A 27634-nucleotide genomic window follows, 5' to 3' on the forward strand; every position below is an offset into this window, starting at 1 on the left:
GTCGTGGTGAAGAAAGAGCTGAGCCAAAAGGCAAAGCTCTCGATTTACCGGTCGATCTACGTTCCAACCCTCACCTATGGTCACGAGCTGTGGGTCGTGACCGAAAGAACGAGATCCCGGATACAAGCGGCCGAAATGAGTTTCCTCCGCAGGGTGTCCGGGCTCTCCCTTAGAGATAGGGTGAGAAGCTCGGTCATCCGGGAGGGACTCAGAGTCGAGCCGCTGCTCCTCCGCGTTGAGAGGAGCCAGCTGAGGTGGCTCGGGCATCTGGTTCGGATGCCTCCTGGACGCCTCCCTGGGGAGGTGTTCCGGGCATGTCCCACCGGTGGGAGGCCCCGGGGACGACCCAGGACACGCTGGAGAGACTATGTCTCTCGGCTGGCCTGGGAACGCCTTGGGATCCCACCGGAGGAGCTGGTTGAAGTGGCTGGGGAGAGGGAAGTCTGGGTTTCCCTCCTGAAGCTGCTGCCCCCGCGACCCGACCCCGGATAAGCGGAAGAAGATGGATGGATGGAGTTATTAATAGGTATAAATTGGTGATTGCGTTCATTGTTATAAAAAAAAAAGAAGAAAAGAAAGAAAGAAATGTATATATTTATCCGTTATTTTTAGTTTATTTGTCTCACAGACGAAGAAGCACAGCCAATCAAAATGTGGAGAAATAACGAGGAAATGAGCGTGAGCAAACGTGCATTGACAAACATTAATTAGTTATGTTGAAGCGTGACAAACGCTTAAGGACATTCTCTCACAAAGTGATCATATATTGCGAAGAATGTGATACTATAAGCGAACTGTGGCGCGTTTATATATCGGCAAGCAAGTACTATCCTTCTGTACAGTAGTTGCTAGCGGCTAGTTAGCTAAAGCTAATGACGACAACAACGACTGTTCCAGAAGTGCACGGCAAGCATAGCCGGCTAATTAGCAAGATTTATCCGCGTTCGTAGCTTGTTCACTGGATCAGCAAACGTCGTGATTACGTCAGATGGGCGAATAAGGTCTTTGGACGTCCAAGGGTGGTAACCACCACCACTTCATCCATCAACTTGTGAACTGTGGAGCGTTTGTGTTGGAAAAATTGAAACTCGGACCGTCTTATGAACTGTGAGTAACTGTTTAGCATCTGCCATCATTCAATGAGGACGCCACCTCCTGGACACGTCCTGTGAACAGGTATGCAACATTTTCTTTGGGTGTTGTTAATTTATTAAATGCCAGCGTAGATTGTAAAATACAGGTTGTGCTTTGGTATAATTGGTGAAACAAATTAAAAGTATTTTCTAACTTCCTAACAAGTTATTGTCTACAAAATTGAGTCAATTTAAAGTTATTCAAGCTCAGTTGAATGTCTGAATTTACATTAAATAAGGTCATTTAATTGTATTTTCTCTTTTTTTTCTAAATTACCATTTTAAAAACTAAAACTACTTCGATATTTTATTAATACTTTAGTGTCTGTCTAATTAATATAAGTTATAGTAGAAGGGTATTTACTATTTAGGTAAATTCGGTAAATGGGGCACCTTCACTCTCATACTCAAACTAACTGAATAAAAACAATATATACGAGGCCCTTCTCTATATTTCATACAGAACAAATTGTCCACATTTTTGTACACACGTGGATGAAGAGAGACTATAGAATTCAGGCATCAAATATAATTTCCAAAGTGGACAAGGTCGAAGAAACGCATCACGTTTTGTGTTCTAACACCACAAATTTATTGGCAACATGGACTCAGTGGTCAGTTGGGAGTCAAAGTCTGCATCCACGGACTCGCATCAACAACCGGTGCACTTGAACTAATCGTAAACTAAACAACCAATCAGACGAGCCTGAGTCTAGAATAACAAAAAGGTCAGAGGAGGAACTGGATGAGGTCTTGCAAGTGTTTATTGGGGAATGTTAAGTCTCCAAAGGTCGACCTCTGAAAGGTCGTTTGGCGGCAAAGGTGACCCCCCGACGACGGCAGTTTCATCCACAAGAGATGACTGTGAAGCGCTTGGAGATGCACGACATGTTGTGTAGCACGATGCCAAGCAGAAAGAGCAGCACGCACGCCACCAGCACCACCGTGCACACGCCCGACCACGCCGAGCCCTTGGCCGCCCCGCCAGTGGCCCGCCGCTCCCCCTCGCCGTCCTCCCCCTCCAGAGCGGGCAGCTCCTCCGGCACGCTCACCACCGCCACGCCCTTGTGCCCGCCGCCTGGCAGGAAGCGGCACGCCAGCAGGCGACGCTCGTCGGCGGCGGCGGCGGGCAGCGGCAGCACATAGCAGCCGCTGCCGGGCAGGCGGATGAAGACGGGCGTGCGCTCGCAGGCGTGCGTGGCCGCCGCCGCCGCCTCGGGGTCGTCGGGCAGGTGGGCCACCGAGAGGCCGGGCGGCAGCTTGGTGACGCCGCGGCACCACGGGCAGCGGATCTCCTTGTGGCTGCTGCGCATCTGCGACAGGCACACGGAGCAGCACGTGTGGCGGCAGTCCAGCAGCTTGGGCCTCCGTCGCGGGCTGAAGTCATTGAAGCAGATCTGGCATTCCAGAAGGGAATCTTGGGAAAGAGTCTCCATGGCCAGAAAAATGTTGAAAAAGTCCCGACGATCCCTCAAGCGATTCTCGATTCACCCCGAAGTGTGTTGAGAAAACGTCCTCAATTGATGCTCTGCCGTGGGCGCAGCGGCGGCGACGTCACGGCCCGCAAGCGGCGACATCCCCGTCCATCTGCAACAAAAGGAGACGTCGCATCATTAAGAGAACGTTCAAACGAGGCCATCCATCCATCCATCCATCCATCCATCCATCCATCCATCCATCCATCCATCCATCCATTTACTACTGCTTATCCAAGGTCGGGTCGCGGGGGCAGCAGCTTTACGAGGGAAACCCAGACCTCCCTCTCCCCAGCCATTTCAACCAGCTCCGCCGGCGGGATCCCAAGGCGTTCCCAGGCCAGCCGAGAGACATAGTCTCTCCAGCGTGTCCTGGGTCATCCCCGGGGCCTCCCGCCGGTAGGACATGCCTGGAACACCTCCCCAGGGAGGCGTCCAGGAGGCATCCGAACCAGATGCCCGAGCCACCTCAGCTGGCTCCTCTCAAACGAGGCCTGTTATGATATTTTTGCTTATTAAAACATTTTCCAGGTTCTGTGATAACATCACTTTAGCAGGGTTATTATGCTTTTGGAATTTTATGTTTTAGTTTTTATTTTTGTTTTGTTTTTTAAAAATGTAGATAACTTTAATTAGTTTTCAGGGTGGTTCTGTTAGTTTGTATTATTTTTAGTTATTTAATAAATGCTTAGTTTAGTTTTAGTTTCGGTATTAGTTTTATTTTTATTTTTAAATGTGTATTACTTGTGCGCAATAGTTATTTAAAAAAAAAAAAAAAAAAACACCATGGGAGCGATGTCATCTTTTGGTGCTTTTCTAGTGGGTGCTGCTAGATGACGTCACTTCTGTGTGACACACTTTCAAACGTCTTTATTCCGGTTAATATCAAAATAAATCGACTTAAAATCATCCACAAAGGCTCATGCATTAAATTAATTACCAAACGAAGGACATTTTTGCTGTAATTACAGTTATAGGTAAATTTTGTAAACATAAAATGTAGTTTCAGTTAGTTTTCATTTTTTAAAAAGCATTTTCGTTTTTATTTTATTTTGTTAACGATTTATTCGTCAGCTTCACATGTAGACAAACCAAAATTCGATTCAATTCCAATCAGATAACTGATTAATTGGTCAATTAATTAAAAAACATGAAATACAGGGAGTCCTCGAGTTAAGGCGCACTCGACCTAAGACGTTTCGACTTTACAACAATTACGCCCGGTCCACCATTTTGGATCCTCGTCCGCCATTTTGGCCGCAGTGTTTTCCCCTCATCCGCTAGTTAGCTCTTAGCTAGTGCTAGCGCTTGTGCACTTGTGGGAATATCTTTGGCTTTTTCATTTACGTCGGATCATCAAAAGCTAATCCCTCGTCTTTGAGGAAAGGATTTCGGGGGCAGTGTTGGCATTGGCTTAACCCTCGTTTCCAACCTTAATTCGAGACCATACCTCAAGTTTAATTTTTTATTTTATTTTATTTTATTTTATTTTTTTCACTAAGTGCAGTGGGGGGCACGCAAAAGGGCGGAGCTTGACTGGGGGGCCGCGCGCTGATTGGTGGATACGTTAGTGCAGGGGTGTCCAAACCTTTTCATTTGAGGGCCACATACAGAAAGGACGCAAGAGCCACATAATGTTCTGAAGAGAAATTGTGTTTAGTCCTAAAAATTGTACAAATAATTTATTTGTGCTTTTGTATATTTAGAAAAATGCTACAGTATATAAACCAATTTATTTATAATATGGCAGTAGGGTTATTATAGTTTTGGAATTTTTCATTTTAGTTAGTTTTTATTAGTTTTCAGGGTGGTTCTGTTAGTTTTTATTAGTTTAGTTCTTTAAAAAAAAATGCTTAATTTTAGTGTAGTTTGTTAGTTTCAGTATTAGTTTTTTTTTAATGTCTATTACTTGTGCGCAATATTTAAAAAAAACAGCATGGGAGCAACGTCATCTGAAGGTGCTTTACTATTGGTTGCTGCTCGATGACGTCACTTCTGTGTGACATACTTTCAAACGTCATTATTCCGGTTTATATCAAAATAAATCTACTAAAAATCACATTTCAAATCATCCCCAAAGGCTCATGCATTTAATTAATTACCAAAGACTAAAACGAAGGATGTTTGCTATAATTATAGTTAGTTTTAGTTAGTTTTGTAAACATAAAATGTAGTTTCAGTTAGTTTTCGTTTTTTAAAAAGCATCTTCGTTTTTATTTTATTTCGGTAACTATTGTTTTTTGAATTTTAGTTTTAGTTTTTTCATTAGTTTTAGTTAACTAAAATAACCTTTAATGGCGCTTGTTTTTCGATACCCTCCCTTCTTACTTTGACCATCTCCGAACATTTTTGTGTTTATTTTATTTGAACTGAGTCAAATGCCATTTTTAGCATATGTCGCGGGCCACTGAAAAATGGACGGTGGGCCACAAATGGCCCCTGGGTCGTAGTTTGGACACCACTAATGGTTAGTGTGACATCATCACTTGTTTTTCTTGTGAGACAGGAGGTCAGAGCGGGTTTGTGAGAGTTTGCCAAAAAGTGCTGACTAATGAGTTCGTGGCGAGTGAGCGTGAAAAAAGGCTGAGTCGGCACTTGGGCCGCTTCGAAGCCCGTGGAAAATGATTTCAAGAGAAAACAATCAAAGACGTTTTCATAAGAAGAAAAGGGGAAGGGGAGAATCATCTCTCCATCACGCTCTCTCACTTTTCATCTTGCCCTCTCCCTTATTTCCCCCTTTTATTCTGAATCTATCACTCTTCTTTCATTTTTTCTCTCTTCCTTTTATACACTGCCTCTTTTTCTCTATTTCTCTTATTCTTTCATCCCCTCTCGCTCTCTTATCCACTCTCTCTATAATATCTCTCTATCTTGCCCTCTGTCATTTCTCTCCCGATATCTTTTTCTTTCCCTCTTCTGTTCCAGACGTTCTCACTTATTCGTTCTGTCACGCTTTTCCCTTCAATAATTTTTTTTGTACATTTTATAATATTCATGACAAACATAACTCCCAAAATACTTTTTAGTTGGTAGATAGATAAATGTTGGAAAGCCGGAAGGACTTGACGTGGGGCGTGGCTGTGGTGTAACCATGGCGACCGTCAATGGAAACGTGAGCCTCTCGGCGACGTGCTATTCAGAGGTCAGATTTAAAACAAGAAAACGGGTGATGATGTCATTTGATTTACGACTTCTAGCTACTTTGTGTGACCCACTTAAAACGCACGCGTACACACAAACACGATAATAGAAAAAAAAATTTGCTTGAACGTTTTTTGTGATATTTTTATGTACTTGTGTTGTGTATATATGGTATGAGTGTACCAGAGGGCAGTCAGGAGATTACTAATGCAAAATTCTCAGTGCATCATATTTTGCTACACAATTAAGTAAAATGAACAGTTTTGTTTTGTTCCAGAAAGCATATTGACAACTTCATTCCCAAATTGCAACTGTCATTTACAGCAATTACATAAAATTATTACTAGCAGTAGTAATAATGTATTTATTATTAAGAATCATATAAACATACAGTTAATGTAGAGTTCATACTTATATAGTACAGTTATTCATTTTATTGTATTTTTTTTTTTTTTTTGTCCCCAGCGTGATTCTGAATAATTTCACCAGAGGTTGCTCATGACGTCATCATGGGCAGGTGGCACACACGCACCCACACACCCGCGCATACTCCCTCGGGGCTTCCACATACAATCAGCCAAAGGGAAAGTGCACAAGTTAAAAATAACCACTATGGCCGGCAGAAAAAACACGCACACACGCATACTAGCCCCAAGGTATGAGGACGCAGCAAAAATACCTGCAAGAAAAAGCGCAGCTCGTTAAATGTGAGCCCCCACCCCCAAGCTAAAAATGTCATGCGAATGTCATGCTAACCCCGCTTGGCATGACGAAAGCGTGTTCCCGTTAGCGCGCATGTTCACGCAACAGGAGTGGGAAGCACCAATAGGAGGTGCTGCAGGGCAGGGCCTCACAGATAAGAAGAAGAAGATGAATAGCGCAACATTATGAAGGTCGATCATTCATGACAATGACGCTAATAAACATTCATTGCTGCATTTTTACGACTCTTGAACGCTCGCCAAGTGCATGCGGACGCTCTACCGGGGTCACACGCACACACTTCTTGGCTTTGTGTTGTGGTGGGACTAGCTGTGCAGACAGTATAATAAATATGACAATGAGGCTTTATGAAGGTCATACGATACAAAAATCCAACAATATGTTTGTGTGGTATCTCATTTGTCATGTGGAACGAGATTTACTCCGAGGCAAGGGAAGATATTTCATACTGATGTCAGCATGAAAAGACAACAAAAATAGTCGATAGGTTTGATTGACAGCTCGAGTCAAAGTGGTCCAAATGACGGACAGGCACCAATCCATCACGCCGACTAAATGCACAACTTTTGTCAAGTGAAATTCGGATCAGGCAGATGAGCACTTGCATCAGTGGTGTCTATTTGCGGCCCGCCGTCCATTTTTCAGTGGCCCGCGACATATGCTAAAAATGGCATTTGACTCAGTTCAAATAAAATAAACACAAAAATGTTTGGAGATGGTCAAAGTAAGAAAGGAGGGTATTGAAAAACAGGTGCCATTAAAGGTTATTTTAGTTAACTAAAACTAATGAAAAAACTAAAATTAAAAAAACAATATTGTTACCGAAATAAAATAAAAACAAAAATGCTTTTTTAAAAACGAAAACTAACTGAAACTATGTTTACAAAATTAAGTAAAACTAACTATAATTGCAAAAATGTCCTTTGTTTTCGTCTTTGGTAATTAATTGAATGCATGAGCCTTTGGAGATGATTTTAATTGTGATTTATTTTGATATAAACCGGAATAATGACATTTGAAAGTATGTCGCACAGTAGTTACGTCATCTAGCAGCAGCCAATAGAAAAGCACCTTCAGATGACGTTGCTCCCATGGTGGTTTTTAAATATTGCGCACAAGTAATACAGATTAAAAAAAAAAAAAAAGTAATACTAATACTGAAACTAACAAACTAAACTAAAACTAAGCATTTTTTAAAGAACTAAACTAATAAAAACTAACTAAAATGAAAAATTCCCAAACTATAATAACTCTACTGCCATATTCCAAATAAATTGGTTTATATACTGTAGCATTTTTCCAAATATGCAAAAGCACAAATAAATTATTTGTACATATTTTAGGACTAAACACAATTTTTCTTCTTAACATTACGTGGCCCTTGCGTCCTTCCGATTTTCTGTATGTGGCCCTCAAATGAAAAAGTTTGGACACCCCTGACTTACATGTTTTGTTTTTGTTTTTTTGTGAATTTAACATTTACGATACTTTTTTTAAGTTGGCGCCTAATTAAGTCCGCAATTGCGGTGATGTCATCAGTCAGGACACAAAGTCCCAATGAATTGATTTTAGTCAACAGTCATGTGCGCACACACACCTGGGTGCCTTATCAAAAATTACTTTGCTCCACCTGAATCATGTTCATGTGCTCAATCACATTACTGTTACCTCTGCCAAGGAGATTAGGTTGTGATCAGCAAGCGCTAACGTTGTCTACTCACTTGTTGATACTCACCATACAATAAAGATAAATTAAGTTTGCTGCTTCGTTCACTTAAACGAAGAAATTATCAAGAGTTGATTATCTTCCTGGATAAAAGTACAGAGCCGGCCTCCGGGCCGCTGCGCTAAACCATGTGAGCAGGTGACTTTGGAATTAGCAGTGAAGCTAGCGGGATTAATACAGTCACTCTAACGCTAACATTAGATGCTGTTAACGAAATTAGCTTGCGCAAAAAAAGTGCGAAGGCGCCAACTTTTAAACAACATCCAAATCACATCACAGCTAACATAATACCACCTAGCTAAAACGTGAGAAAGGATGAATACAGTCACTGTGCTGCTAACAGTAACGGACACTTAAACATACAGCATGTTTAGTTGGTGTTAAACAAATTAGCTCACGGTGAAACTGCTGTGGCGTCAACCAGTTAATGATATTCCATGCAAAGCAAATCACAGGTGGCCTCTGCTATGCTAAGATACGCTAAGCTAATGCTGAACTTCATTAAGAACGTGAATGTGAAGCTAGTGGTGGTGCTTTCTACCTTTTAAACATCACCCTGCAAAGCTAATTTTTACATAGTATCGCTAAAAGCTATTGCTAGCAGCATAAATACTAATTTGTTACACATTAATGAGAAACATGAAGTTAGTAATGAAGCTCGTCTATCATAGCGTAGCTAACATTAGCTGGTGCTAAACACATTAGCTCGCGGAAAACTGCTGTGGCCGGCGCCAAGCTTTTCATGATTTTAAGCTAACATAACAACAACAGGCTAAAAGGTTGTTGCTGTTACTTTTATGTTGATGATTTTGTTGGGATTTTTTTTAGTGTTACTTTTACCTTTGTTGTTGTTGCTGCTTTTAGTTTTGAAGTTGCCAGTTTTGTTTTCCCTTTAAATGGTTTTGCTGTTGTTGATTTTGTTGTTTTTGCTTGTGCTGATCTTGTTTTGCCACTGATGTTACTTTTGTTGTTGGTTTTGTAGCTTTTGTTGATTTTGATGTTGTTACTGTTGCTGCTTCAGTTTATGGGTAGCCGTTATTGTTGCTGCTGCTTTTGTGTTGCTGTTGTTGTGACAAGTAAGATGCTGGCGTCATTTGCTTTCACTGCTCAAGCAGCAGCACTTGTGTGCACTTGCACTTGATTAGCTGAGATAATTGATCGTAATTATCACCACGTTGCATTCAGCCAACAGGGTTTTTTTTGACGACACACTTGACTTCGAGGGTTCCGACCACAACGAGGCACAGTCTGCATCTCGATTCCTGGTCTTGTTGTCCTCGCACCCGTCCATCCGTTTTCTATGACGCTTATCGTCACCAGGGTTGTGAATGACTCGGAGCCCATCACAGCTGACTTCAGAATATTTACACTCGCACTCGCAATTTTAAGTCTTCTTGAACATGCATGATTTTTGGAATTTGGGAGGAAACCAGAGTGTCCGAACAAAGCCATCAAAGAAAACATGCTAACTCCACACAGAAAGATTGGTGCCTGGGTTACGGCCCCCAGAACTCAGAACTGTGAGGCGATTGTGTTTAACCGCTCAACCCACCGTGCCACCTCCTCACGCACATCTTCATCTCAATTCAACACATCGTCTATAGCCTGATTGCTTTTCCCGGAGCAGCATCCCGCCAATTAAAAGACTGAATGATTCCGTGCCGGCTCAGTCGGGAGGCGGCTAGCCCGCAGGCTTTCAATCTCATTAGCGGCATCATTGTGCCCCGCCGGCTGCCGGGCGGGAAGCCTTTTAATAACATAATGTCTTGCGTGTGCACGGCACGCCAGCGATGCGCCCGCAAGCCAGGTGTGAACTCCAAATCCGATCCGTTCATAAAGCACCGAGCGACGCAGGTGTGGCCTCTGGTTTGCCACCTGTTAGCTCGCTTGACCTTTATTTATTTTTTTATCAGACACTGAAAAAGTAGCCTGAAGTGTTGTAGAGCCACAATTCAAAACTGGAAATGATTTACCGGTCTTGTAAACTCAACTCTTGTATAAAACACAAGGTGGCTTTTTTTGGAACACCTGCTGACCCGCATTCCACAAAAGCTCCCACAATGCAATGGGGCAAAGGCAAAAAATCCCCCAAATCAGCAATTCACACAAGATACAAGGACGGACACGTAATCATCCACACGAGACTCCAGTGACAGTCAATCAATGGGGTGGCATGGCTCAGTGCTAGAGGGGTTGTCTCCCAAACGTGAGGTTGTGGGTTCAATCCTCAGCCCTTGTGACTATGTCGAAGTGTCCTTGAGCAAGACACGGAACCCTGATTTGCTCCCGGTGGACCTGTGCTTCTGCACAGATGCTGACTAAGTAAACCCGAAAGGAGAAATAAGAAAAATATACAACAGTGATAAAAACACGTTAAATTGGAACAGTTAAAAAAAAAAATAATAATAATAATTAAAGCTTTGAAAAGAAAATATTGAAAAAGAAAGTAATTTTTTTTAAACATGAGAAGTCATTTGAAAGAAAACAAAATATTGCAATAATTTGTTTGAAAATAACACAACGCAATTATTAAAAATCAACAAAAAAAAAAAAGACAATTTAAAGCGCTAATTAGGTGGAGGTGGCCGCCTCTATATTTTTTACACAGGAAAAAGCCTGTTACTTCAAACATAGATAAGAAAATACAGTCACGCGGCTGAAAAAGATTCTGAAGTACCTGGTTAAGGCGAAGGGTAATGGGATATTTATAAGGCTTTAGGTGAATTAATGAGTATAAATTTATACGTATTTGCACGCACGCACGCACGCACGCACGCAAACGCACGCACGCAAACGCACGCACACACACAAAAAAAATAAAAAAAATAAAAAAATAAAAAATAATTTAAAAAAAAAGAGCAATGATGATAAGACGTTGAATCGGTAAGACTACCGAATGAACAATTCTGAGCTCTTAAAAAAAAAAAAAATAAAAAAAAATAAAATAAAAAATAAAAATAAATAAATAAAAAAAAAAAAAAAAAAAAAAGACAATTTAAAGCGCTAATTAGGTGGAGGTGGCCGCCTCTATATTTTTTACACAGGAAAAAGCCTGTTACTTCAAACATAGATAAGAAAATACAGTCACGCGGCTGAAAAAGATTCTGAAGTACCTGGTTAAGGCGAAGGGTAATGGGATATTTATAAGGCTTTAGGTGAATTAATGAGTATAAATTTATACGTATTTGCACGCACGCACGCACGCAAACGCACGCACGCAAACGCACACGCAAACGCACGCACACACACACAAAAAATAAAAAAAATAAAAAAATAAAAAATAATTTAAAAAAAAGAGCAATGATGATAAGACGTTGAATCGGTAAGACTACCGAATGAACAATTCTGAGCTCTTAAAAAAAATAAAAAATAAAATAAAATAAAAAAAATAAATAAATAAATAAAAATAAAAAAATCAACAAAAAAAAAGACAATTTAAAGCGCTAATTAGGTGGAGGTGGCCGCCTCTATATTTTTTACACAGGAAAAAGCCTGTTACTTCAAACATAGATAAGAAAATACAGTCACGCGGCTGAAAATCATGTAGTGACTTCTCTCGTCATGGATCTCAAGTCTGTCTCAGTCCAGCCTGGAGATAGAAAAAAAAATAATCTATTTTTGCATCCCTCCTTTTCCCCCATCTGGCAGGTCGCGGCCCTTTTCCTCATTAGTCAAGGTCAACGACGGTCACGACGCTCCCAAAAAGAACTGGAACTGGCTTCATCATCATCATCATCATCATCATCATCATCATGACGGTTAGGAAGAGCGAGAAGAGGGAGGACGGCAGCCAAGCCCGACTATGACCTCAAGTTAGCTTCAGTATCTTGATCCAGTATCCACTCTCTTCTTGTTTCCGAGTGACACAGAAACTTCCAGAACCGCCAAGGCGCTCAAGAAAATCAATTGGGAGTCCTCGCCCTGACACGACACAAAAGCGTTGCAAGCGTGAAGAACATCCAACTCAATCGGGTGAGAACATTAAGGGGCGTGGCCTGGTGAGTGACATCATGACCTGCAGTTAGCTGAGTTAGCCGTTTTTGGCATACAGTCAGTTTCGTGCTAGCGTCAGCGCCGTGCTCATGGCCTGTTCTCATTTTGGGCTTCAGACAACAGATGATAGGAAATATGTGAATAAAAGTAAACATTGAAACAATTCAACAAATGGCTTAAAAATAGTAATTAATAAAAGTAACAATTGAAGCAATTTAACAAACTGCTTAAAAATAATAATTAATAAAAGTAACGATTGAAGCAATTTAACAAACTGCTTAAAAATAATAATTAATAAAAGTAACCATTGAAACAATTCAACAGACGGCTTAAAAATAATAATAAACGTAACCATCGAAACAATTCAACATACTGCTCAAAAATAATATTTAATAAAAGTAAAAAAAGAACACGAGTGCGATCACTAATGCGAATGACCTAGCCCAAGATGAGCAGTCAGCCAAAATTAGAAACAAATGATTCATTTTTCTGCTTATGATGATGATTCCGATGATCATTATCAATAAACTTTTGACACAAGGCGTCTCAAACGTTATCAATTTATCACCTCAATAAAAACAGCTACATAAGATTCATTTTTTCCGCCTAATATGACGATTATGATGTTCATTTCCAATTAACATAAACTTTTGGCATGAGGTAAACATGCAGGCGACTCAGTCTGGTTGCCGCCTCCCTGCGCTTCCGCTTTTGGTTGACAAGGCCGGCCCACTTCCCCTCTCTCTATAAAAAACAAAAAAACACAAAAGACCACAAAGAAAACAAAAAAGCTACAAAAGAGCACAAAGAGCCTCGTTAGAAGACGGCAAAAAAAGTCAAGCGAGGACACCAAACGGTTGCAAAAGGCGTCGCGACAGATGGAGAGCAATCAGGCAGCCGAGCGTGGACAAACACGCTCGGCCTTCCAGGGAACGTTTCGGGAATGCAAAATGAAGCGCAGGTGCGAGCCAATTTGGGGAGGTGAGCAGAAAAATTCAAGAGGCGACCGCGAAGGAAGCCTCATTAGCGCCGTATGCTAATCACTAGGGGGAGACCGATCAATAGCAAAGGTGGAACGTTCATTGAGATTCATGTATTCCGCTTGAAGGAAATGTTGGAGAAAAAAAAATGTCAACAAAAGTGGAAAAGAAACCTTAAATGTTTTTCTTATATTGTATATCAGTATGGAAGAGGTGATGAACTCATTCACTCCTGGTCATTTTACTGGATTTTGACTGATTTTGCAAGGCCCACAAAATATTGTGTTCCATTGCTATTTTAAAAAAAAAAAAAAAAAAAAAAAGGAACCTACCATAAGAAAAATTAGTCTCTTCTTTCATTAGGAAAAAAAAAAGAAATTATCATTAGAATATAGCTAAGTTTCATTATTATTCACAAATCTGCTTAGAATTGTGGGGAAACAGCTTGTTTTCAACATGGCCCTGGTTGATCTCTTATACTCTGCAGCCACCCGCTGGCCGTTTTTGTATTTACATGTTGTACTGCCATTGCTTCACCCGTTCTCTGCAATTGAGAGGCTGCATCAAATTCGTCTGTATACTCTAGCTTTAACAAACAAACAAACAAACAAACAAAAAAATATATGTCTTTGTGACACTTAAAACATTTAAAATAGAACGTATTTATACGTTTTTGGGAACAAATGAGTTAAGAAATACTGATTTTCTTTTTTTTAGTGCTATATCACATTATGATTATGAAAATAATACATTTTCATGATGTACTATAGGCTGCATTTCTGTGATCAAGGTCTCTATTTATGTAATGGAGGTAATCAGGAGCTAAATTTGCAGTAGTTTTGACGTGACCCAAGGATGCTTTTAGGAATTTCCGACTCTATTAGCAAGATCGGCGTTTACGTCATCTTTTAAGAATATTTATATGATTAGAGGCACGTTTACGTGATCTGATCAGACGACACTTAGACCCATACCCACATTATTGATCTAAGGTTCCGTTTACGTGATCGGATGCTGCATTTGTGTGTAACTTCCTGGGGCGCTGCTACGTTATAAACTGAATTTACAAGTCAGACACATGATCGATCCGCGGAGTCATTAACATGATCTGAGGCGACGTTTACATTCCGAGGTTACATTGACGTGACCCAAAGCTATATTTCCGAGATCACAGGTTGGATTTTTTTCTTTTTTTTTTCCTTTTTTTTTTTCTTTTTTTTTTTTTAAGGGACATTAAGTGATCCTGAGCGCCATCTAGTGGTGAGCTAATAATTCATTTTAAAAACAGACTATGTTAGGAGTATGCAAAAAATATGTTGTATCGCATAAATGTTTTTTTTTGTTTTGTTTAATACATATAACTGTAGGTCTAGTAATTAGTAACTAGAGCTGCCATGTTTCGCCGCTATCTTCCTGCTACGGATGCCCACAGGACAACTTAGTAGGGATGTAACGATATCCAAACATCACGATACGATATTATCACGACATGAATGTCACGATACGATAATTATCACGATATTATGGGGGAGTTGGCGATATTTAAAAAAGATCACAATATTGTTTTGTTTTTTTAAAACTCATACTAAAAAAAGCACAATATTGCGCTTTTGTACATAAAAGCAATGCATATAAACCACCTACAATCTCTAATAACAATAGTGAGGCACTTTTTAATGCAAGCACACATTGATCACTTCACAAGCAAATTTGGTTCCCCTTCATCAATTAGCACAGATTTTAAACATAGAAGGCCAAAACATCCCTAATGAAAATTACATTACACTAATAAACTAGCCACTAGAGGGTGCTAGAACTGCACAAATGTAAATCAACCAGACTTTTTTTAACAGATGTGTTCCTTTTAAATATTGTGAATATCACGACGACGATTTTACGGCAATTTTAATAACACGATATCAGGATATTGCACTTATCGTTACATCCCTAGTAGTTAGCTCGGTTGGTATCGCATCGAGTGTCGTGAGTCAATGGGTCGACTGCAGCTTACCTTTCACCCCTGGGGCCTGTAGGTGGTCTTCACTCACTCACTCATGTAATTTGGGCCCGTCGCTTGTCACTTCCTGCTTTCCTCTCGCAGGCTTTTATTATTATTTTAATTTTTTTTTACAGTCTTATTAATATGGTCACACTTGCGTGCACACCTGCATGCTTCTAATGCTATTCTTTGAGCACCAGATGGTGCTAGGGATCACTGATTGTCCCTTTATGCATTCTTATGTTCGCCAAAATTTGATTGTGCTCTCACCACGATCCCTGACCCTTCACCGTGCTTGTTTTTTTTGTTTTTTTTTGTATTCATCAAGCACAAAAAACAACAACAAAAAACTCCTTGGGGGATGTAATTACATTACAGATGACGCATTCGGGCCCCCTGGGTGGGGGGGGGGGCACTTGAGATCATGAGGCCAAAAGTGGCGCCTTGCTTGAGATTTCAGGGGAAAACAGCAAACTTGGGGAATGTTTGGCATGTTCTGGCCGACTTACAATTTTCACAGAGTTGTAGACAAGAAGCAAAAGAGCTGGCAGGCTGCGTTAAGACTCGGTAATCCTGCAGGCAATTACACGCTAAAGATTAAGTCGACACTTCCGAAACGTGGGAGCACATCCAGCTTGTTATTTCAAGGGAAAAAAAAATAAAAAATAAAACTTTTGGGGAGGGGTAGGGGTTAGGGGGTGGGACAAAAAACCGATTCGACCGAACCATCGGTCGTCAAGGGGAGCTAAACGGCCGTATCGGTAGCAGAGTTGTCAACCGATACAAAATCCGCCGGGAATCCTTAGATACATTGCTTGTAAAGCTGTGGACCGGGTATCGCGTTGCTGTGAATCGGTTGCGAGTGAGGCTTTATGGTTTTCATAACAATAGCAAGAGTTCTGCGCCGTGCTCTACTTGTTTTGTTTACATTTCGGTCGCATCACTATTCAAGCTACTTCCGTGTTTACAGAGAGCTAGCAAAGTAGCGCTCAGAGACGCTTCATTCCCCGGATGTTGTAAACATAATGCAAAGACGTTTCGCACCTATTTTCGGGGGGAGGGGGGCCGCCTACCGTCAACGCCGTGCTCGCGACACGGCACGCGCGCAGTCGCGCACAACGAGTGATAACATGCAAATGGAGACAGTTAGCAGAAGCCGGTGCCGTACATCTCGGTATTTCCCATTGCTATCGAGTCCTCTCGGTGCACTTGTATGTCCCGGGCCGGCGTTGGTACTGCGCGCGAGCCAAAAAGAATAACTCCCGTGACGATCCAATGCATGGATTCAAACGACACAGGTATGTCCCACAGCCAACACACCAGCTAAGCTAAAAGCACACTGCAAGTATCTCATTTGTCAGTTTGTGGCTCCCTGTCAATGTATACAACTAGCATGAGCAGCAGGGAACTGAGACGTGCCCGCAATTACGTCCTCAAACTCAAAATGAACGACAGCCCAAAAAACAAAACAAACAGTAGTGATTCCGTGGTCATCATCGTGTCTCAGATTAAAAAAACAAAAAAGATGTCATACATTAACCAAAAATGAATGTGATGGCAAAGAAAAACAAAAATTGTTAAAAACAAAAATTGTTAATAAAAAGGGAAATGCACTTTTGTAAATATTTTTGGATATATTAAGTTGTTAAAATGTGTTTGATAGATTTATTGTTCCATAAGGTGGCTTCATATTTCTTTTGGCTGGACGGTAGGTTTATGTCATGTCTTAAATTTATGTTTCTGAAATACTTCACAATGTGGACATATTCTGTTTAATTGTGTTGGTGTCTTTTCAAAGGCTAAATATTTATATTTCAAATTGAATTATCAGCCTTTTGTTTTCCTGATCCTGATTTTGAATTAAAAAACAAAAAACAATTATAACTGTCAATAACAACTAATAAATATTTAAACTGATACATTTTTCAGTCATATCGCCGAGCCCTTTGTTCCGGTCCATTTAAATAATTGATTCAATATATAAAAATATAGAAGACATTGTTGTTGTTCTTTTTTTTTACACATTTGTAGATACTGTAAAAATTTGTGGTGTTTTAAGATTAATGTTTACAAGCAACAAATGTCACTATAAGTTTTGAATATTGAAATTAATTGTATCGAATCGAAAATTGCATCGTTCCCAAACTTAATCGAACCGTATCGAACCGTTCTGTTCTGAAAGATAATCGTTTTTCAATCGAATCGCAACTTGTGTATCGAGATACATATCGAATCGGCCTCATGTCAGAGATTCCCACCCCTAGTAGGGGTGGGGGCGTGGGCTGTGACCTTCCGTGATTCCCAGCTGTCACACTGGGACCAGCTGGGAATATCGATGAATCAACAACTAACAAAAATCGACCTTATTGTGAATCCTGATTACTTCAACTTTTTGTGTGGGTGTGTGTGTGTGCGCGTCTACATGTCTCAGTGTGTCTGGGACAATGGTGACGTGAACGCGCCGGTCACAAGCGCGCGCACACGCCAAACAGCATCTTTGCATGAAGGCGAACGTGCCGTTTGTTCAAGACACAACACAACACAACACAACAGCAGCCCTTGCACACACGCCCAGTGCGCACATGCGCTCGCGCACGCACATGCCAAAAGGACACAAATCGTGACAGCACGGACGAACAAAAGGCGGAGGAGACGCAAAAAGGAAAGACACTCACCTCGTGCGCCAGCGTGCGTGTGCGTGTCTGCAGGTCGTCCTCGTCGGCGTGCGAACGCGACACCACAACAACACGAGCGGAACACAACAAGGAGCAGAGCAGGCGGCCGCCTCTCCTCAGGCGGACACGCCCTCCCTCCCTGCCTCCCTCCGTCGCGCATGCGTACTCACGCGCGCGCAGCTTGTGCATGGTGCGTTTTGGGGGGGGGTGAGTGATGATAATTATAATTGAGAGCATGTGGTTGCACAAGTGTACACACCCTCAGTGCTCAAAAAGAAGCAACCACATTTAAACTCCTGCCACATTTAAAGTGAAATAACCCAAATAAAGATCAGCTGTTTTAGTAGGCTTTTCGTGCCATTTTGCTAGAGGTTCAAATCCATTCAACTGAAGGGTAATTCAAAAAGACTGGCCCTATTTCATGATCTAATAGTCTATCAAGGAAAAATAGCAAAAAAATAACACTTAGAATAAAAGTATTCTACTAACAGTCAAGTTTTAATTGACATGTTCCAAGTGTTCAATCAGTCCCTCATTCTGATTCATACATTTACTTTCCGAATATTTGATCATTAAAATAGGGTCATTCTTTTCGAATCACCCTGTATTTGTTGGAACAATTTCTGTTCGGAACCTTCTGTGCCTCTTCTTTGTAGCGCCACCTTCTGCAGGTGCAGAGAATGACTTTCACCGAGGCCCGCGCATCTGCCAGCCTCCCACAGGGCCACCTCATCCGCTTCCCGCCACTCGGAAAGGGAACAAGGGACGCCGGCTTTCCTGGAAAAGGAGGTCAGACGCAAAAATGGGACCACACCGAGACCAAAGCCGGCGCTCTTCTCAGGAAGTGTTCTTTGACGCCACGGCAACGCAAGTGTAGGAGGTACAGCTTGAAATAACGGCAAAATATTTCTTCTGCCTCCAAATTGTATGACGTAATGTCTTTCTTTCTTTCTTTCTTTCTTTCTTTCTTTCTTTCTTTCTTTCTTTCTTTCTGTTACTGTCAATAATACATTGAATGCTATTTTTATTATTGTGTCATTCATGCAATAATAGCGCAAACAATCAAATTATCCGGCACCAGCAAAAAAACCCATGTGAAAAAACCAGTCAATCGTCTTTTTCAAGCTTTTCAAATAAAATTTGCATTTATGGAAATATCAAAAGCCAGGAGCCATTGATGTTTTTGTCATTTGGCCAATAGATATTCTGTTCATAAGGTCGCTACTTCGCCATTCTCTTAATACAGGTTCACTTATTTGGGTCCAGAACTTATTGCAGTGTTTACCTGGAGTTGTATCTTGATGTTCCGCAGTTTTTTTCTAGGGATAGACGATTATTGGCTGGGTTGATTATCGGCACCGATATTAAGCATTTAGACGAATATTGGCATCGGCCATTTTGAAGAATCATATGGCCGATAATAGATCCATTTAAAAATTACAAATAAAAATAAAAAGTCTTCTTCAGGGAATTCACTTAAATGTGTGTGTGTGTGTATATATATATATATATATATATATATATATATAATTTTATTTTTTTGTTAATTTTCAGAGATTCTGCTGACCCTGGGAACACTCTGCACCTTCTGTTTTTGTTTGAAATTAAAATAAAATAAATTAATACTTCAGATATTTTGGAATACTTTATGTAAAAAAAAAATAAATTGTTTGTTTTTATTTAACTTTTGAAAACATGATACTGCCCTTGGGAGATCCCGGGACTTGTTAGATTTTAAAAACAAAGATGTCTATTGACTTACATTTAAAAAACAAACAAAACAAAAAAACACAAAACACAAATATTTTACTAATCCTAAAAGTTGCTCAATAAGCATATGCGTTAAAATAAAAAAACAAATAAATAAAAAGCTGGATTTTTTTTTCTTCAAATTTTAATGCCAATATTTTCCCTTTTTACCGAAAATGAATATCGGTTATCGGCATCCTTGACTACTTACTAATAATCGGCATCGGTATCGGTCCTGAAAAAAACAAAAAAAACATATTGGTCTATCTCTATTTTTTTCAGATATTATACCAGATTTACTGTACTGTATTTTGTTTTCTCATATGAATAGTTGTGCTGTACAATACAGCTATTGTTCTTATTCAGTGTAATAATTGAACAAGTGCTTAGAAGGGTGGCAACTTTAGCTCACCCCCATAAAAAATACAAAAATATATATATCATATTTATACAACCTCTACTTTGGGGACATTTTTTTTTTTAACTTTCTCACGGCCCTTGAAAACATGCGAGTACCTTTTTATAATTGCTCTGAAACCGAAATCTGATTTTTGTCATTTCTCTGCTACGAAGCATCTCTGATGTTGCTTGTTGACGTTGTTGCTAATCAGATGAGCGCTGGCAGGTTATTGATCTCAAAAAGGAAAAGAAAACAAGGACTCAAGGTTGCATTCCGACCGCTCGTGTTTATCTCTCTTCCGGCGGTGATGGCGATGAATGACAATTAAGATAATGACACGAGGGATCAATGTCACTCAGCGACGCGTGCGGCTACGCTAATTAGCTGGAACTTTTTTGCCCAAACTAACTTTTAAAGTGGCGCTAACGCTATGCTAATTAGCGGCAACGCGGGCGGGATGAAAGGTTTTGTCGAGTAATTACAGACCCATTATGTACTCCGGTTTGTTTATTTTTCAGGCGTATTTGTGAGGAATTGAAGCGGTTAGCACGCCATTCCCTGGACAAACACGTGTTGGACCAGTTTAGCGTGTTCTGGTCGGTCTTTTAGAGTCAGCATTTCCCGGTTAATTTCAAATCCTAACGCAGGCCCAACTTGAAACCCTCACCTTAGCTAGAAACTCTTTAACACTCTTTTGAAAGCCTAACTTGAAGCTGTTTTTCCAACCTGACTTGAAATCCTGACCCTGATGTGAAACCCTACCTTGAAATTCTAATGCTTGCTTAAACCCTCTTTGACCCTTGGCTTTCAAGCCGCATTTGAAACAAAGATGACTTTGATTTACTTGACTTGACTTGACTTGACTTGAATTGACAATATGATGCAACTTGATGTCCCGCACGTACGAACAAGTGAGTCGTGTTTCGATTCCCCACCATGAACTCACTCTGACTCTCGTTACCATGACAACAGGGTTGCCATTTCAACCGCTCCATATGGAGCATATGTGGGAGCCTTTCCGTGCAAACGCAATCACAAATTTTCCCTTCTCCGTCTGGAAGGTGACCTCGGTTGTATAATCAGATCCGCTGTGACGGGAGATTGAGTTGATTCCGGCTGCAGAAGGAAGGACCGCTCCGGCCGGGAAACGGACGCCCCGGGAACGAGCGAAAATCAACTTTACTGGGCCAAGATGGAGATTCTGTAAGCGGGTTAAACCTTCGCATCAGCGCCGCAGTCTTCCTCACGCTGACAAGATCAACTTGACGCCGGCAATACTTTGTATACCACTCGGAATAAAGGCCGAGAATTGTCTTTTTGGTCTAGGGGAGAAATTGCATAAGCGCACAACGCAGTATCTTCTGGACAAAAATGGCAGCTGCTGTCGCACGTAAACAGGAATCCATGACAAACACACCATTGTTTACTGGGAAACCACAGAAGTTGTTTTCTGAAGAAATTGCATACGTAACAAAATAATTATTGTAATAATTATTTAAACCAAAACCTTAACCGGATACTTCAGAGTCTCGCCAGAGTCGTGAAGTTGAGAAGGTCAGGAGACCAGAGGAAAGGTCAAAGGAAAGAAAGAATGAAGCAAAGTGAAATCCAGCACCAACCGAACACCACCTGCCACCCACATGGTTACAAAACCAGAATCTTACGCCAACCCCAGAAACCTTTAAATTCCAACAAATTAGAGCGATCTCAAGAGACCAAAGGAAAAACTAAAGAGGGGAAGGATAGATGAAGCAGCTTGAGATCCACAGACAACAGCATCCACTGATTCAGCGAGCAGTGGGCGGAAGAAGCGAATTTGAATTTCAGTAGATGCTGTGATTAGATAGCTCTTAATATAAACAGAAAAATGCACTCACCAATGTCTTATAAATGCAATTATGCCATCTAGTGGCAGAAAAAAGACCTCAACACAAATTAATCACACACTCGTTTTTTTAAAGTACAGTACATCTTTTTAACGTTAACTCAATTTTATGAATTATTATGAAATGACTGTATCAATGACTAAAGTTGCGACCACATTTCTATTAGTTTTACTCCCCCCCCCCCCCACTTTTATGTTAACAAGAATACGAAAACTTATTTTATTGTACATTTAGAACAGATTGTGAGTTAATTATTGTAAGTCATGTGATTAATTATGATTACAAATTTTAAACACCTGACACTCCAAGAAAATAGCTATCTTATGTTTATAAAATTAATTCGAATTAGAGCAAAAATGTCCCCCCCTTTGTCAATCTGATTGGGCTTGAGACTTGCGAACGCGCCCGTGACGCCTCCTCAGCAACAACTTTGCTCCTCCCGCCGCGCTCATTAATTCTCTCATCTTCTCTCTGTGGGTGATGAATGATCGCCGGCTAATTTGCTGTTCAACTTTGGACACTTTGGGTGAGGGTGAGGGTGAGGGGAGGTGGGGGGCGGGGGCGCTGACATGGCGGGGGAGGAGGAGGAGGAGGAGGCCGCATTAACATCTCGGAAATGAAGGCCCACCGCCTCGTTTTTTTTTGGTATTTTTTTTTCCTCTCCAGGACCTTCACTTCTCTTCCCTCCTTCCAGCTTTCCTACCTTCCGTTTTCTTTCACTCCTCCTTTCATTTTTTCTCCTTTCCACCATTCTTGTGTATCCTTGCGTTGTCTTTCTCCTTCCTTCCTTTGTTACGCCTTCCCCGCCGTTCCATCAAGCTTTTCTTCATGTCGTTCCTTCCTCACCACCTACGTTCCTTCCCTACTTCCTTCTCCAAGTCTTACTTTCTTCCTTCTTTTCCTACCTCCACATTTTCTTCTATTCATCCTTTATTGCATCATTCTGCCCTGCCTTCCATTCTTCCTTCCTTTGTTACTTCCTTCCTTCATTTGCGTCTTCCTTACCTTGTTTCTTTTTATATATTTGTCCTACCTTCCTTATTTCCTTGCTTACATTTTTCTTTTCACCCTTCCTTCCTATATACTTTCCTCCCTTAAATACATTACGCAACACTCACACCTTGACCTTTCTGCAATGTGTCTGTGTTTTTTTTGTGTTTTTTTTTTTCCTTCAATCTAGTTTGTGCAGAATCCGCGGGTCTAATGACCTTTTTATGAGCTGCATGGTCTCCGCCGGGCAAGCAGGCCTTCCACCATTTCCAAAGCGTGATGGTAAACGCGCTCAGCGCACCGCTGGCCGTCCGCCGGCGCTGATCCGTGATACGTGATACGCCGTCCAGGGATGACGGATTAAAAGGAGAGGCGAAAAAAAAAAGAAGAACGTGATAGCTATCTCCTGGGAGCAGGCAAGAGATCAACTTCGTTGACTCGGACAGCGAACAGCAAGTCGTCATCAAGCTTCGTGCGCATCTCAATCTTGAACCCAACTTGAGGTCCTAACCCTGCTTCAGAACCCTCATTCGTGTTCATAATCCTGAATTCGTAACCCAAACTCAGTTTTGAAGCCCATAACTGTGACTTCAACACCCCTATCTTAAAAGCCTTAACTTTGACTTCCAGCCTTAATTTCAAACATTAGGGTTCCTTGAAACTCATTTGCTCCCAAAAACGTGTAAATATGTTCTATTTTAAATGTATTAATTGTCCCAATGACGTATTTATATGTTTTATGTGTTTTGAAAAAGTAAAAAAATGGTAGTAATTACAAAATCAGCCAGCTGGTGACAGCAGCGTATAAGAGCTCTACCAGGGCCATGTGTAAACATGCTTGTTTTTCCACAATTCTGAGCAGATTTGTTATCCACCCAACCATTTTCTTAACTGCTTCTTCCTCACAAGGGTCGCGGGGGTGCTGGAGCCCATCCCAGCCGGCTTCGGGCAGTATAGGTGGGGTACATCCTGAACTGGTTGCCAGCCCATCGCAGAGCAGATTTGTTCATAATAATAGGCGCTTTCACACCGCAGGAACTTATTCAGGAACTTCCCTATGTTCCGGGGGAGTTTGTCCAAAGTTTGCGTTCACACACAAAAGTAGTTCCGGGTCTGGGGGGGTCGAAACGGTACTACCTAAGTACCTAGGCAAGAGGAGGGTATTTCGGTGTACCCTGAACTACACAAGTGGGGGCGTGTTGTGAAGTGTGTCATGATTGGTTGACTGGACGAGGAGGTGTGTTTTGGATAGGTGAGTTTTTCGCGGTAAAGCCGCCATTTCTTTTTTACTTTTCACTGCTGAGAGCGCGACGATTTTCCCCCCCAAACGTTTTGGAAATGGAAGGATTTAAAAAAACCGATAGGTGGACGGACGAAGAAGTGCAGGCTCTCCTGAGCATTTACGGGGACGAGGAGACCCAACGACAATTTGAAAGTGCCACAAGAAACGATAAAGTCTATCAATTGATAACCGCGAAGCTAGAAGAGCTTAGCATTTTCCACACACAAAGGCAGGTAAGGGAAAAACTCAAGAAACTCAAACAGGACTATAAAAAACTCAAGGACCACAACAGCCGAAGCGGAAATGACCGCAAAATTAATAAATGGTACGAAAGACTGGACGTCATTCTCGGCCACCGGATGGGGTGTACAACCGGTAAAACAAAGGACTCTGCAATTGCAATGCTGGAAGTTATGTGCGAGGACACGGCAGTGGGCGAGGATTCCTCAACAACAGACACGCTAACACACCAAGGTAAGACAGAATTGCCTCATGAACATTTGTATTTATATATTCGTTTAGGTCGCTGCGCGGTCTTAACGTGGCTTTTACACCGCGCTAGCACTAAGTTGTTAGCGTAGCATGGCTTAAGCTTGGCAAAGGCACGCATCCAGCTCCGAACCTATGTAATGTTGTGAAATCATTCCTAAATCAATTAACCTAGTAAATGAATAGTATTGTAGGCAGCTAATGCCGAAATAGCCTTGCTTCCAGTGATGACGAAATTGGAAAGCTTTGTGCAAAGGACGTGTGGAAACCAGGCATGATATGCACGGTTAAAAGCAAAACAACCACTTCGTTTGTTTTTTTTTTCCCCTTAAGCCAAGGCTCTGTGTACAACGCGACTAAAGAGTTTTAACTTGTTAGTCTCATCACCTAACAGCTGGTATATAGTTCTGGGGAAACGAAAACGTAAGAAGAATGACTCGAAATTGATCTTTTGCCGTGACCTTCACCTCGATACCAGCGCTACTTTGCCATGAATCGCGCGAGAATTTCGCTGGCAGGGGAGTTGACGGTCACGGTGAAATATCCGTTGCTATAAAAGGTATGCCGTCTAACAGTGTAAACTGACCTTTGTTGTGATGTACTCTGACTTACAGCGGGACCTTCTCTGAGCTTCTCTGTACCTTCTGATGTCTCCCTGAGCAGTCCTGGTATGTTTCATTTCATTTCATGTAACTTCAAAAGCTCCATATAAAACTAATAAAGCAACACACCACTCACTATTAATTTTACTTCGTTGGATACGCCAGTGTGTATTGCTGCCTAAAAAAGCTTGTACATGCCGCCATATTTGGCAATGTAGTGTGGCATATTCTGTTCTGTGGCAATGAAAAATGGAAGGATATATGTGAGTGGCGTGTTTCACCCTCACCTAAATCATTGCACTGTGCCCTTACTCAGTTCATGACTCTGTTGATACAGTTCCAGTCGAGGCGTTGGAAGGGATAAGCGAGGATGGTCCATCCACAAGCGGAAGCTGCGCCCCTCTGTCAACTTCCAGTAAGTTCAAAGTCATGTAACTTGAAGCTCATCGAAATTATTCACTGTTACTCATTGGATGTACATGATGTTGATACAGCTTCAAATGATGAAGTGAGTGAACATTCGCGGCTACGAGCAGAATCAGCAGAGCTGTTCCTGAGCCTTCTGCCTTGCTCTCCCGTCCAGGTAAATGTCCAGTAAAAAAAAAAAAAAAAAAAAAAAAAAAAAAGACGTGTGGAAGCTAGGCAAACTATTCACTGTTAAAAGCAAAACAACCACTTCGTTTTTTGTTCTGTTTTTTTTTTCCTTAATACAAAGCTCTGCATTCAACGTAACTAAAACGTTTTAACTTGTTAGCCTCATCACCTAACAACTCATAAAAAACAACAACAAAAAAAAAACAACCAACTCATAAACAGTTCTAGGGAAACTGAAAAATAATGTTATGTACTGTGACTTACAGCTGGACCTTCTCTGTGCTCTCCTTTACGTTATGATGCCTCCCTGAACAGTCCTGGTATGTTTCATTTCATTTTATATAACTTCAAAAGCTTCATTTAAAACTTTTAAAGCAACACCCCACTCACAATTAATTTTGCTTCGTTGAATAAGGCAGTGTGTTTGTTTATTAGACATTATAAACAAATGAGTAGCAGTTAACATTTTAAAAGAAAGAAGAAACTTATTGCAATCATTCATAATAGTTTACATGTTCAAAGGAGTAGAAAGAAGTTAAAAACTTGTCTAGTCCTACCCATTCTTTATATCTACTGACTCATTTCATTAAAAAAAAAAAAAAAAGTACATTACTGGAATGTATTAATTTACTACACATTTTCTTTTACTGGAATGTACTAAAAGAAAATGTGTAATCCTGCTTGTGTAAACAATTGCACCTTAACACATGCGTGCATTTGTCATTAACGTATGTACATGAAATTCATAGGCATACACAATAATAAATCCTCATACTCACATATACAATTTTCATTTCACTCATAATGGTGCATTGAGAAAGGGAAAAAAAAAAAAGTTACATTCCTGCAATTTTACTAGTGTGTATTGCCTAAAAAAGCTTCAAGTGCATGCCGCCATATTTGGCAATGTAGTGTGGCATATTCTGTTCTGTAACTATGAAAAATGAAAGTACATTAACGTGAGTGCCGTGTTTTACCCCTACCTAAATCATTGTACTGTACTCTTACTCATTGCACGAATCTGTTGAAACCGTTTAAGTCGATGCGTTAGGAAGGTACAAGCGAGGATGGTCCGTCCACAAGCAGAAACTGCGCCACTCGAACAGAGTTTCCTGCCCCTTTGTCAAGTTCCAATAAGTTCAAAGTCATGTAACTGGAAGCTCATCAAAAGTATTTACTGTCACTCATTGTACATTTACATCCCTATAGGTTAGCGGACACGGGACCGAGACCACCTATTTTTGGAATACCTGCACCAATTTGATGAAAAGAAGGGGGAGTCCACGAGTGCAATGTTCTTAGAAGAAATGCAGTTGCACAAGGAGGACCTTGAACTCAGACGCGAGCAGCACAAGGAGGAAGTTGACCTCAGAAGCGAGGAGCGCAAGGAAGATCAACACGTGGCACATGAGCTGGTTGAACAAAGGCACAACGGAGAGTTCCAAATGGGCTTCCTGGCAGTCCAAAACAGACTTGTGGACACAAATAAGCCAAATGCATAAGTAATAAATGCTTTTGTTTTCATATCACTTTTGTGGTTCTGGGTTTTTTTCCACACGAATAAAAACTTATGCTCAATGAATTCTTTTTAATGTTTTTATTTTTGACAAACAGTAATGCAAACATAATTACAGCGTCCCACCATTCAGGGGTTCTGATGTTCTTCCACTCCCTGCGCGGAACACACCCAGATTGGTAGAAGTGGCAAATCTGAAACAGAAACACAACAAATTAATAAATGTTAATATCTACATTAATTACTTTTGTGCAACAGCCTTGTGATTTACATGACAGAAT

General features: G+C 41.0%; 2 protein-coding genes across 3 annotated transcripts; one reads left to right on the forward strand and one right to left on the reverse strand.

The window, feature by feature from the left end:
- Nucleotides 1–609: 609 nt before the first annotated feature.
- On the reverse strand, nucleotides 610–17992 carry rnf152 (ring finger protein 152). Its single transcript, XM_077508696.1, has 2 exons — nucleotides 17846–17992; nucleotides 610–2720 (listed from the first exon to the last, which is right to left on the reverse strand). Exon 2 carries the CDS (start codon nucleotides 2567–2569, stop codon nucleotides 1979–1981), a length of 591 nt encoding a protein of 196 aa, XP_077364822.1. The 5' UTR covers nucleotides 2570–2720; nucleotides 17846–17992; the 3' UTR covers nucleotides 610–1978.
- Nucleotides 11844–27419, forward strand: LOC144009145 (uncharacterized). 2 transcript variants are annotated; one of them, XM_077508695.1, is made up of 9 exons: nucleotides 11844–11956; nucleotides 12068–12170; nucleotides 18502–18725; nucleotides 23061–24626; nucleotides 25256–25309; nucleotides 25581–25658; nucleotides 25738–25826; nucleotides 26104–26157; nucleotides 27047–27419. In XM_077508695.1, exons 4-8 carry the CDS (start codon nucleotides 24209–24211, stop codon nucleotides 26146–26148), a joined length of 684 nt encoding a protein of 227 aa, XP_077364821.1. In that variant the 5' UTR covers nucleotides 11844–11956; nucleotides 12068–12170; nucleotides 18502–18725; nucleotides 23061–24208; the 3' UTR covers nucleotides 26149–26157; nucleotides 27047–27419. The 2 variants fall into 2 exon arrangements, with proteins under 2 accessions (XP_077364821.1, XP_077364820.1); XM_077508694.1 differs by lacking the exons at nucleotides 11844–11956; nucleotides 12068–12170 and adding an exon at nucleotides 17644–18035.
- Nucleotides 27420–27634: the final 215 nt, after the last annotated feature.

Source organism: Festucalex cinctus, chromosome 20 (assembly GCF_051991245.1).
Source record: "Festucalex cinctus isolate MCC-2025b chromosome 20, RoL_Fcin_1.0, whole genome shotgun sequence".
NCBI lineage: Eukaryota > Metazoa > Chordata > Actinopteri > Syngnathiformes > Syngnathidae > Festucalex > Festucalex cinctus.